The sequence below is a fragment of the Oreochromis aureus genome, linkage group 20 (genome assembly GCF_013358895.1).
Source record: "Oreochromis aureus strain Israel breed Guangdong linkage group 20, ZZ_aureus, whole genome shotgun sequence".
Classification (NCBI taxonomy): domain Eukaryota; kingdom Metazoa; phylum Chordata; class Actinopteri; order Cichliformes; family Cichlidae; genus Oreochromis; species Oreochromis aureus.
Window position 1 is genome coordinate 37091416 of NC_052961.1, and position 13142 is coordinate 37104557.

Consider the following 13142-nt stretch of genomic DNA (forward strand, 5'->3'; position numbering starts at 1 on the left):
CTGATATTATCAAAAATGAACAGTGGATTGTCCTAATTATAAATCCCACTACTAGTTTAATAACATTATTAAACTTTTTTGTGAAGTATACATAGAATTAGATACTTGATCCTGACTAAAAAACAATACTTTCCTGCAACCTGTTTAACTGTATTAGAACAGCATGTGACTGTATTATTAAGAAATTTTGTTGTTTTCACACCTTTTATTTAACACAAAAAATCTGCAAAAATACACGAGATTTCATGTTAATTTTAAGCTTCATCAAAAGGATTTGATTTACTGTGTCGTTTTCTTTAGATTAATTGTGAAAAAATGCATTTATTCATTTTTATTCTTTACAAATGAAATAAGTAGCACTCATATGATGTTAGTTTAAATACAATGTGTGTGCCCATGGGGGGAAGGGTGCCCTCATCCCCATGCTTCAGATCGGCCCTGTCCGTGGAACTAACGGGATTAAAATCACTGCGATACCAGCAGGAGTTGCCTGTTTTGGTGCTCATTACCGAAGCTGGGCCCACAGAAGCTGTCCTTTGCATACTGCATTTCCATCTGCCAGTTCACGGCCGGAGATATTTCCATCTACGCTGTTATCCCACATATGCTCCTGTTTATCATGCCTGGCTGCTGACAGGCTGCGGGACACAATGAGGACTGGTCTCCGTGTCATCGCGCAGCCTGGAGCTTTCTGGCCTCAGCACGTTAGCAAGCTAACCATTTTTTCCTAAGCAGAAGCCCTGCATTGCTTCGACATGCTAAAGGATTTCATGAACAACACACGGGAGGTTTCCTCCGACTTGACTGGAATACTGCGCACTGAAGTGCAGCGAGGAATCGTCAAGGTTTCCGACGACCGCGAGAAGCCGAGGATCCACAGGGCGTCTGTTGCTGTCTGACAGCCCCGACCAAACATGGCTTTACGGCTGCTTTTACAGGATATTACTGCCTCCGATTTCTAACATATAGACAGGAGATACGAGTTGACAGCATATGCATCATAAAGTGTTTGAATGGTGGCGTACACACTGTGTGCTGTGAATGGGACTAGGCGCTTACTGGCCACCGGCACAGGTTGTGTGAAAAGCACCGAGATATGACATGCACAAGAAAAAAGAGGAAAGCTGCTTTTGCTTCTTTAAACCTTTTGATTTTTAATGGTAGTGTGCAACACTTTTTTAATACAGATTTGGTCCACCGGCAACGTTACCCATGCACTGTTAGATGCTTCTGTTTTTAGGCTAGAAGCCAGGTGCATCACCGTATTTCATGTAGACTGCAACAGACGTCTGGACAAGAAACCCACGGCAGGTAAGGAGCTCAGTATGACTGCCATTTAATATTGCCTACACAAAATGTCACACTTCCTGCTTCTGTGTGCCTGTATATTTATCTGAGTGCAGTAAGCTCTTGCTGGCATCTTTCTAACATCCTCCTCTAGGCCCAGACAATTGCAGCTTGCTAAGACTGTTGCCCTTTATCTGCCCCAGCCTGTACAGGGTGAGCACCAAATGAGGGCCTCTGAATGTAGAGCAAATCAGAATGTTGAAGCATGCCTCAGAGCAGCATAAATGATGTTGATGATAAATAATACAGGATTTCCAGCAGTTATACAGCCTTGATCAGCACTGGGACTGACAACTTATTTAGTGTCATTTGATGTTTGGGCCATTCACAGAACACAGAACAAACTCCTGAGGGCATATAGACAATGCTGTTTCAGTTTTTGAGACATCCACCCTCCTTAAGGCTGGACTGTAGCACCCGGTGGCCCCCATGTCCTCAACAGACCTGTAGACTCCATGTAGGGAAGCCTGATGCTGGGTGCAGCTGTCAGAAACCAACAATGTACATCTCATCCAGTGAGCTTTGTCGCCTCCTCCCACCGATGTAAAGCTAGAGGTACTGGGTTGCTGTTGCTACCCAGTTCCTGACAGTGACTCTGCCCTCCGCCGCCAACCAACTTTCAGCTTGACAAAGCCCCTCCTTTAAGATGCACAGCCTCTCTCACAGAATTCACCACAGCTCCCAGCCTGTGACTTAGTAGGGCTTCAATTCGTGTTGACAGTGTGCTCTTAGCTCTGTATTTTTGTAAATCCTATCAAATTAACTTCAACATAAATCCTGAAACGTCAGCAAGAGAATTCCTTCGGTAATGCATGTTTTCCGATGGTTGTCAAATTGCTGTTTTCAACTGTCATCTCAGTGCTAAATTAGAAACATCCAGTGTACCTACAGTTAAACTCATAAGGAACAGTTATTCCTGCCACCTAGTGAAGCCATCGATTTGAAACTCTGCTCTTATCCTCTTCTACCAAATAAACAGGGAAGAGCAGTATTGCTTTTTCACTTTTTGATATAGTCCTGAACAAAGCTAAAGTTTGAAGTGTCGGGATGTTTTGTTTTTACAAAGTGGGTTTGGGATTGAATTTGCTATTACAAGTTTAAATGTAGTGTCATTAATGACGGTTAGCCATCCCGAAGCAGAAATAAAATGTGCCGAAATTAACTCACCACTGTAATGCAGTGCTCTGGTTTCTCTGCATTGAAGAGTTATCATTTAAACCACAAAGTGATATTTTAGTTTGACATATCCACAAAACTGTGTTTAAGAGTGTTCTGGTCTTCTTTCTGTGTGGTCTTGGTAGCACTGTTCTTTTTGAGAACAAAGCTTTCTTCTTGCAGCCGTGCTATGGATGCCATTCTTGTTCAGTGTTCTTCTCTTGCTGGACTCTTGCACATTAACATTAACAACTACTTACAAGTTACTCTGAGGGATCTTTTTATGTAGAAAATAATTTCAAAAAAGTTAGGATGCTTTGTAAAATGTAAAAAAAAGACAGAATTCATGATTTTCATCCTCATAAAATCATTTTTTATTTACAATATAGATACATATATCGATACAATATAGAACATAGAACAAATACTTCAATGGTCAGTGTACCTTTCTAATAAAAATATTTGCTATTAGATTGCATAGCATACACTTTCACTGCTATGAAGATGATACCCAGCTTTATCTGTCCATGAAGCCAGATAGCTGAAAGAAGGAATATCTTAAAGACACAAAGGCCTGGATGGCCTCTAATTTTCTGCTTCTAAATTCAGATCAAACTGAGGTTATTGTACTCGGCCCTGAAAATCTTAGAAATACGATATCTAACAAGATGCTTATTCTGGATGGCATTACCTTGGCCTCCAGTAACATTGTGAGGAATCTTGTGTTACCGGGGAATGTCCTTCAATGTGCCTATTAAACAAATATTTCCTGCTTTCTTCCATTTGTGCAATATCTCTAAAATTAGAAATATCCTGTCTCAGAGTGACGCTGAAAAACTAGTTCATGCATTTATTACTTCTAGGCTGGACTACTGTAATTCATTATTATCAGGATGTCCTAAAACTCCCCGTCAAATCCTGAATCAAATTTAAACTCCTTTTCATCACATACAGGGTTTTGAATAATCAAACCCTGTCTTATCTTAAAGATCCCATAGTACTGTATCACCCCAACCCCTGCACTTATGGTCCTATGATATTTAAAAGTAGAATGGGAGGCAGAGCCTTCAGCTTTCAGGCTCCTCTTCTGTGAAACTAGCTCCCAGTTTGGATTCAGGAGACAGACACCCTCCATACATACTTGCCAACCTTGAGACCTCAGAATTAGGGAGACATTCAAAAGAGTTGTTGGATTTCATGTTTATTTATCGGATAAAATAATAAATGTCACCGTTATTATTGTCCAGCCGGAAACAGGGGGGGGGGTGTACAAATTCAGAGGCTGCGTCCACTTGAGGACCCGGCCTTCGCGGTCTAAGTGGGCCAGGTCCTCCAAAAGCCGGGTAGACCGGAAATGAGCGACTGTGAAATTGGACAGTCTAGCCTTCAGAATTACGTCACGAGCTCTCTCGGTGGAGTGAAACTCTGCCATCTGCTCCTTGCTATCTAAAATATAACCGGACGCTGGCGTAAATTTTCAACCATCTCACACTTCTGTTTAATCAGTTTTCTGTTTGACGTTTATTCAGCTGTGTGAAAACCCCGGAGGAACCCTCCCGAGGGATTAATAAAGTTTTGTTTAATCTAATTTAATCTCAGCCAAATCCATTTACTCATGAACAAATAAAACACTGAAAAAAGCCAAACATGTTTAAGTTATTTAAGTGACTTATATATCATGTTTAACCTGAGCAGCGAAAGACCATGGGGGTTTGAAAACAATGTGCCGGGAATTTGCTGTTCTCCCCGCCTCAGATATTTGAAGTTTAGACCGCTACATTCTCGCCTGAAAATATGTTAAAAGTTTATTTTGCGACCCAGAAAAAGTAATAAAAATAATATTAAAACTAAGTAACTGCAGTAGTAGTAGCCATTGTTCGAAACTGGAATTGGCTGGGCCAGTCTGAGATATGGCTTTTCAATTTTGTTGTCCGGGTGGAAAATCGGAAGAAATTCGGGAGGATGGTGGCTCCGGGAGATTTTCGGGAGGGGCACTGAAATTCGGGATTCTCACGGAAAAATCGGGAGCAGTGCCTCCATACCATAACCTTAAGATTATGCTTAGTACCCCCAAAAGTTGATTCTGTTCATCTGGACGTAGCGTTTTCAGTGTGAGAACCCTTTCATCACTCATCTAGTCTCAGCTGACTGCAAGTTTCCGTAACCTTACAAAGAGTACATAATGACTGAAAGTAGCAAACAATGGGCTGTGAGGTCAGTTTCTTGATCATGTGCAAATTGTCATGACCATTGATCAAAGACCACTGATCAATGGCCATGAGTACCATTCACAGAGAGTTTGGGAATGGCTGCAAAGATGGTCCCCTCTTCTATAGTCACTAGATCACGACCAAACCATCAGAGATGCAGGCTTTTAAACATGAACACTGATAAGGTGGATGGTGGACTGATAACGTGTGACTTCTTTGCATGGTGAAGCTTTAACCTGCATTTGTGGATACCACAGCAACCTGTCCTCATAGACTGTGATTTCTGGCAGTGTTCCTGAGCACAGTGATGTCCATGATAGAGTGATGTCTCTTTTTAATACAGTGCTGCTTGAGGGTCTGATGATAACAGACATTTGTCCAGATTCTCTGAATCTTTAGACAATATTTTGTTCTTCTTTTTCACTTTTTCATTCTCATTATTATAGTTAGTTTCCTAATTACTTCCTAATTGCAGAAGATAATAACATAAACTTTAAAGGGCTGAACATCACACAGGGTATCAGAAGTATGAAGACACTGTGATGATCAGAGTTAGTATAAGCCTGTACACTGAGTATTTTTTTATTGCTTTTTATTATTTGATCATGTTTCGCTGTAGCGTTTAGTAGTAGATCTTTTTTGAAAGTTCAGTGTAGATGTTAAAATATAAATACAGCTTATTCACAGTGTTTAGTTGTCCCTAGTCAAAAATAAAGGTTGTGAAATTTGACCAAACTGATAAAGATATTTCCTGTATATTTTTATTTTAATTCAATTAGTTTTACATGTCCCAATCCAGCTAGCACTGGTTTGTTTCACAACTGTTATTATTGTTTTTAAAATGATTTTTCACACCTTGTTTAATTTTTTGGTTAAATTTTAGGTACATGACACTGAACTCAAGTGTCACAGCAAATGGATATTTGCCTCTAAAGTTCACTAAAAGGAATAAAAGGTACAAAAGAAAGCTGTGACTGCATCTTTTGTTCCTCAGATCCTCTAAGCTCAGATTGCAAGAATTAGCAATAATTGCAAGGAAAACATTTTTTATTTTTGTGGGATTTCACTTCAATTCTTAAACAATTTTTTATTTTTATTTTTTTAAATTTGACTCTTAAGGGGTCAGGTGAGATTTTATTCCTCAAATTTGGTTGATTATATATGAAATGGGCCAATCGTCATGATTTTCAGTACTCATTTGTAGACCAACACGGGAAAAATCCTGCTTGAGTTGTGTTGAATATTTCTGAATTATGTTTTAAGTATGTTTTTGATGTTGCCACCAAAAATGTGGTTTCTACGTTAGAGAAAAAGAAGCCATGTGTTGTTTTGTCCTTTTAATCTGTGCTAGTAATACATGAGTGACTGAAATGATTTTTCATTTCTGATGAAGAGCCATCAAACACCTAATTCTTGATCTCTTCTGGTTGCTTTCAGGGTCCCTGTGAGGATTAAGAGGCAAGAGGAGAGGTCACAACAACAAAGGGACTTTGCTCGAAATGGAGCAATGTGTCTTGAGGTGTTCCTGTTCAGTGTAAACTACAGAAAGGAAGCAACCACGAGTACCGAGGAACAATCGGCAGACGAGGGAGGTGGTGGTGGAGTGGTGACTTTGTTGTCTAAAAATAAGGTGGTATGGGTGGGGGGGCATTTGGGATGGCAAATGGAAATGAGAGCACCGAAGGGCCTGTGGGGCCAATGGCAGCAGTGGTGGCTACTGCAGAAGGCATGGTAGCAGACAGTTCATCCTCCGTTATCTCTACGTATATTAAACTGGTGCTACTTGGGCTGATCATATGCATCAGTCTGGTGGGGAACTTGGTGGTTTCTCTGCTTGTACTCCGGGACCAGGCTCTGCATAAGGCACCTTACTATTTCCTCCTGGATCTGTGCCTGGCAGACAGCATTCGCTCAGCTATCTGCTTCCCCTTTGTGCTGGTGTCTATAAAAAATGGCTCAGCGTGGACCTACAGCGTGCTGAGCTGCAAGGTGGTAGCCTTCATGGCAGTGCTCTTCTGCTTCCATGCTGCCTTCATGCTCTTCTGCATCAGTGTAACACGCTACATGGCCATTGCACACCACCGGTTTTACTCAAAGCGCATGACGTTCTGGACATGTGTGGCAGTAGTATGCATGGTGTGGACGCTGTCTGTGGCAATGGCATTCCCGCCTGTTTTTGATGTGGGCACCTATAAATTCATTCGTGAGGAAGACCAGTGCATTTTTGAGCATCGCTACTTCAAGGCTAATGACACACTGGGCTTCATGCTAATGCTTGCTGTACTCATTCTAGCCACACATGTTGTCTACATGAAGTTACTTCTCTTTGAATACAAGCACCGCAAGATGAAGCCAGTCCAGATGGTACCAGCTATCAGTCAGAATTGGACCTTTCATGGGCCAGGAGCTACAGGCCAAGCAGCTGCTAACTGGATTGCGGGTTTTGGTAGGGGCCCGATGCCACCCACTCTGCTGGGAATACGGCAAAACTTGCACAACCAGAACCGGCGACTCTTAGGCATGGAGGAGTTTAAAGCGGAGAAGCAGCTCGGTAGGATGTTCTATGTGATCACATTACTGTTCCTGGTGCTCTGGTCTCCCTACATAGTAGCTTGCTACTGGAGGGTGTTTGTCAAGGCTTGCACAATACCACACCGGTACCTCTCCACCACTGTGTGGATGAGTTTTGCCCAAGCGGGGGTCAACCCTATCGTCTGCTTCTTCCTTAATAAAGACTTGAAGAAAGGGCTCCTTTCCCACCTACCAGCCTGCTGCAGGACTAAACCTCATCTGCCACGAGAGCCTTACTGTGTCATGTAACTAGAGATGATGAAGAAAAAACAATGGGCAACCTACAGATGTATTGTATATTGTGCTTAAGTTATCGTAGCATTTGATGCAATTGAAGGTATTTTTAAGCAGTGAGTGGAAAATTGTGAGTGTAGTGTTAAAACACTGGAATGGTAAGCATGTGTTTCCATCCATCGACCAATTTTCACTCCAAATTCAACAGCATACATGAGGTCAGATCTTGACTTTTGATAACATACATGTAAATAATAAGCAGTCACTGGGAAAACCAAGACAGACAAATAAACTAAGCTTGAGATTTTTTAAAAATTGCCATTTAGAAAAGTCTTGAATACAAAGGATGTTGGGCTTGTGACAAACAGAATCCTAAAGGAGGTAATAAAGCCGCTTTTAGTCTGAATCTTAATGTCATCATCATACTGGAATAACTGATGATTGTCCAGCAGCAGTGGCTGATGAGAGTAAAAAAGTGCTCAACTAGATTCAAACCAGCATTCGTGTTGACTCACCAGTTTTATTAGAATGGCAATTTTAGTTCACAACAACATAAAGTTTCCAGAAATACAAACATTAGTTCCAGAAAAGATGTGGAAGGTAGGTTAATGCATTTAGCTAGTGTTTACATTGTCACTGAGTCATATTAATCAAGTACCAACAGGTCATTTTTAATCAAATGGAGGTACAGTGGATGCCATAAACACCTTTTGGTGCTCCTGTAGTGGTACGGTACATGGTACAGTTCACAATTGAAACATTTTAGATTGACTTAAAAACATGAATAAATAAAAAACTGAAACTGGAGAAACCAAGAATAAAATTGTTATCCACTCCTCACAACAAAATGCCGTCACATTATAGGGTGTCTATGTGTTTTCAAGTTTCAGTTATGTGATTTAACCATCAGTGAGGACACATAAAGATGATGAGGGCGTGCTGTTGAACACAGATTTTAGCAGGAAATGTAAAAGTCAGAATAAAGGGTGCTGCAGAAAAATGCTAACAGACTAAAAACCAAAGTAAAACAGGCACTGCAAAGTAAATGTACCGTAAAGAATTAATGCAGAATCTCAAAGCAGACAGAAGGATTTTCTTTCCTCAAACACACTGTTTGTTTGCTAGTCACTAAAGCAAACCTTTAATCTGTGTTGCCTAAAACATATTCTCGTTGTTGCTCATTAGCTCAACAGAAAATATGCAGTAGGGGATGCTTTTCAAGCTTTGAACATTTGCAGATAGAACAATTATTTGTTTTTTCATTTTTTGTTTTTTCCTAAGGACAAATCTGAAGTTACATCTGTACCTGTTACTTGAGCAGCTTCACCTTCATTTTAAAGCAGAAAGAAAATTAGCTTCACCAGGCATAGCAACCCAGGATTTTTAACCCTCAAGCGACCAAGCTATTTCAGTGGGTATTCTAATGACCGAGTGTGCTATCAGGAATACTTTTTTATGATTTTGTTTGTGTATTTCACACTAACACTGTTTCCTTTATCCATGCTAGATATTCTGAAATGCTCTATTGTCATGAAGTATTGTTTTCAACCATTTTTATGCAAAAAGAATTTAAAATACATGTTGTACAAACAAAATGACATTTAAACAGTCCTTGTCTGTTATTTCTTAAAATATATACATAAAATAATTTTTTGGTTTCAGTGATGTTAGAAAAAAATAATAATATGAAACTAAAGGATGTTTAAGCTATATGAACTATGTGAATGATGTTTTACAGTATAGTAAAATCATTTCAAGGCCATAATTCTTGTGATCAGTGACAAATTGCAGTGCAGAAGTTGGCATAAGGATATCTATTTATTGTTTGGTTTTAGTTTGAGACAAAATGTGGGGGATCTTTTATGATCTCGATTATTAGCTTGTCTGGATAAGGACCTGCTATTAGTAGCCAATTTATTGCTCCTAGGTGGGTCTGTCCTGAGAATACACGCTGAATGGATCTAACCTCTTTAGCCTAGTGGCCAGCGTTTCAAGCTGTTGTTTGGTAGTTTCCAGAGGCTCAGTTATGGACAGTTTTTTTGTGCTTCTAATTCATTCAGTACTTGTCTCTCATGACACCCTTCTGCATCTCTGTTGACCAACTTATTGATGCGCTCAGTTCTAATCCTGTCCATTCTGCTCACTCTTAGTGAAGATCTGGACATATTCATCTCTGCCACCTCCAGCTCAGTGCCTCTGTCTCCAAATCACTACAGCAGGTCTCAACAGCATCTTGTAAACTTTCCTTTCACTCTTGCTCCTATCTTATGTCACAAATTACCCCTGACACTCATCTTGGAACATCCTGCCTGCATTCTCTTCTTCCACTCTCTTTTGCACTCTCTGTTGCTTTGGATGGTTGATGCTAGAAAATAAACTCATCTACCTTAAGTACCTCTGCTCTTGTTCATCTTCCCACCTGTCTCACTTTCATTCCTCTCCTCTCAAGGCTCTCCACTACCTACTCCCTACTCTCACTACAGATCAGCGTTATCTGCAAATATCATACTTCACACAGACTCTTGCCTGAGCTCATCTGTCAGCCTGTCCATCACCGCTGCAAACAGGAAGGGGCTCAGAGCAGATCCCTGATGTAATCCCAGCCCCACCTTGATCTGTCACTCCTACTGCACACCTCATCACTATCTCACTGTCTTCATTTCCTGCACCACCCTCACATACTTGTCTACTACTCCTGATTTCCTCACACAGTACCACAGTCCCGCTTTTGGTACCCCATCATATGCTTTCTCTGAACCACAAAGACACTCTGAAGCTCCTTCTGACCTTCTCCTTTCTGACTTCTCCATCAACACTCACATTGCATCTGTAGTGCTCTTTCTCAGCATGAAGCCATACTGCTGTTTGCTGATTGTCACCTCCAGCAGCTCTGTCCTAAATCATCATGGTATGGCCCAAAAGCTTGGTCTCTCTGTAATTACTACAGCTCTGCACTTCACTCTTGTTCTTAAAAATCACTACCAGTACTCTTCTTCACTCTTAAAGGTTGTATTAAAAAACTAGTTAAAGAGTCCATTGCACTCTCCCCTAGACATCACCATACCTCCACAAGTGCATCATCTGGATCAACTGCCTTTCAACTCTTCATCCTCTTCATAGCTGCCCTCACCTCTTTACCTCTTTCCTGATATGTGGAGATGAAAGATGGCCTTCATCTTTCCTCCTCTCTGAGCTTCTTTATTCATCAGCTCCTCAAAGTACTCCTTCCATCTTTTCAGCTCACTCTTTTCACTCGTTTCTTCATTCCTCTGTGTTGTGTTCCTCACATACAACTCACTGTAAACTTTTTTCTTTGCTTTTGCTCTCTCTTTGTCATATGCCTAGCCTCCAATACTCCTGTCTAGTTTTTTAAATCTCCCTGACTATCACACTTTTTATTTGTCAACTTCTTCCTTTGAATAATTTACTGTACTTGCTCTTTGCATCACCAAGTCTCATTGTCCTCTGTCCAGAGGTTCCATCAAACACCTCTGCAGTTTCCCTCAGCACTTCAGCTGTACTTTTGTAGTTATCACCATTCCACCTGATGTTCTGCACACACAAAATATCTAACTTCCTTCTCTTCATCATATCAGCCAGCTCTCTCCCGTTAATCTGTTCTATTCCCTACATTTAGAGTAACAATAATAAATTTTATTCATAGGCTCTTTTCAAGACATTCATTGAGACCTTATAAACCATTAAATACCAAAGTCACAGTAGTGTCCCTACTCTCTCCACATTCCTGCCTGTCCTTCTCTCCGGCTGCCTCCTAACCTACCTTTCCCCTCTCCTCTTCCTTTGCCATCAGCCAACAGTTTCCACTGGCACTACTTGTTATTTCATATTATTATATTCATTTTGACAGTGACTTTTAATTTTCACAGAACTGCATATAGTCCGGTAAAGTTTTGGTTACACACACACACACACACACACACACACACACCACCGGTTAAACGTTTTAGAATACCCTAATTTTTCCAGTTTTTTATTGAACATTTTGCAGTTTAATGTCTTATTGCACACTGAAATGAAATGAATGAAATAACGAAATCAATTTATAGACCAAAATGTATTCTAAACTTTTGACTCATCAAAGTAGCCCCCTTTGGCAGATATAACAGCTGAACACACCCATGGCATTCTTTCTACAATAGAAACAAATATTCTCCCATATCTGTAGCAGAAGTTCCCATAAATGTGGACCTTGTAGGTTGCTTTGCTTTCACTCTTCTGTCCATTTCATCCCAAACCAGCTCGTTGGGGTTTAAGTCTGGAGACTGAGGGTACTGCATGGTGCTGCAGAATGCTGTGATAGCTGTTTTGGTTCAGGGTGTCTCTCACTCTGTACTAGTCACTGACCCTGGATCCAGCAAAACAGCCCCAGACCATCACACTTCCTCCTCCATGTTTGACAGTCGATGCCACACACTGTGGAACCATCCTTTCACTAACTCGACGGCATACAAAGATCCTATGTGATGAACCCAAGGTTTCAAATTTTGATTTATCAGCCCATAATACCTTCTTCCAGTCTTCAGTAGTCCAATGGCGGTGTTTCATGGACCAGACAAGCCTCTTTGTCTTATTCTGACGCCTGGCTTTCTTGCTGCAACTCGTCCTGTCAAACCTGCAGCTCAAAGTCTTCTCTTCACAGTTGAAACTGAGACTTTCTTACTACGACCACTATTAAGCTGTTGTCCTGTGAGCCGCTGATCACACAAGCTGTTAACTCTCACAAACTTGTCGTCTGCAGACCTCTTCCTGTCACAGTTTGTTTCTGAGCCTTTGGATGCTGAAGGAAACTGTACTCACTGACACCTTGACTTTCTTTGCAGTTTCACTGTAGGACAGACCTACATTTATAATGATGGTCTGTTTCTCTTCCATTGTTAATTCCCTTTTTCTCGCCATTTGTGTACCAACAGACTACTTTCTGCAGTACAATACTGTTCAACTGATGCTGACGAGGGTATGGTACCACAGTGTGTTCCAAAACTGCTTTTATGCAGACAGAGGAGGTTGGAAGTAATCCAAAAAAGTTGGAAAACCTGTAGGAATTAGTAGCACGAGCTTTGAAGGCTTGATCAACCTCCATTGCTGCAGAACAGCTTTAAATTGTTAATCCATGTTGTGTTCCCTTAAAAAGGCCTTTTTGCATAATTCTGAAATGTACATTATTTTTCAGTTTCGGGGAACCTTACCTTTTTTTTTTTTTTTTTTTACCTCTGGCAGTCCACCACTTACCTTTGTACCATTTCAAGCTATTCATTGTACTTGAATGACTTTAATTGCAATAAATAACTAGAAAAATTGGGGTGTTCTAAAACTTTTGATCAGTAGTGTATATATAAAATCCCACTCACCCTGCGGACCGTCTTTATCCTTCAAGCTAGAGTCTTCTACCAGAACCCTGGAAGCTTTAGGGTCCTGTGCTGTTCCTAGGACTGCGCCCTTCTGGACAGAGACCTCAGATGTGTTTACAGGGATCTGCTGAAGCCACTCTCCCAGTTTAGGGATCACTTTCCCAAGTGTTTATATACCACAGGGACTGTTCCCTTCACCCTCCACATCTTTTTGAGCTTCTCTCTCAGACCTTGGTATTTCTCCCGCTTCTCATGT

General features: G+C 40.8%; 1 protein-coding gene across 2 annotated transcripts; it reads left to right on the forward strand.

Moving 5' to 3' along the window:
• Positions 1–561: 561 nt before the first annotated feature.
• On the forward strand, positions 562–9029 carry gpr173 (G protein-coupled receptor 173). Of its 2 annotated transcripts, none has more exons than XM_039604817.1 (2): positions 562–1311; positions 6150–9029. In XM_039604817.1, exon 2 carries the CDS (start codon positions 6348–6350, stop codon positions 7530–7532), a length of 1185 nt encoding a protein of 394 aa, XP_039460751.1. In that variant the 5' UTR covers positions 562–1311; positions 6150–6347; the 3' UTR covers positions 7533–9029. The 2 variants fall into 2 exon arrangements, with proteins under 2 accessions (XP_039460751.1, XP_039460752.1); XM_039604818.1 differs by lacking the exon at positions 562–1311 and having other exon boundaries at positions 6167–6310; positions 6343–9029.
• The last annotated feature ends 4113 nt before the right edge of the window (positions 9030–13142 follow it).

What these genes read in the sequence shown, in the direction of transcription:
- gpr173 (XM_039604818.1), top strand. Translation starts at nt 6,220, where the DNA reads ATGTGTCTTGAGGTGTTCCTGTTCAGTGTAAACTACAGAAAGGAAGCA. An exon ending in GGCAGACGAGGGAGGTGGTG is followed by an intron (nt 6,311 to 6,342) that starts GTGGAGTGGTGA and finishes TCTAAAAATAAG; the next exon opens with GTGGTATGGGTGGGGGGGCA.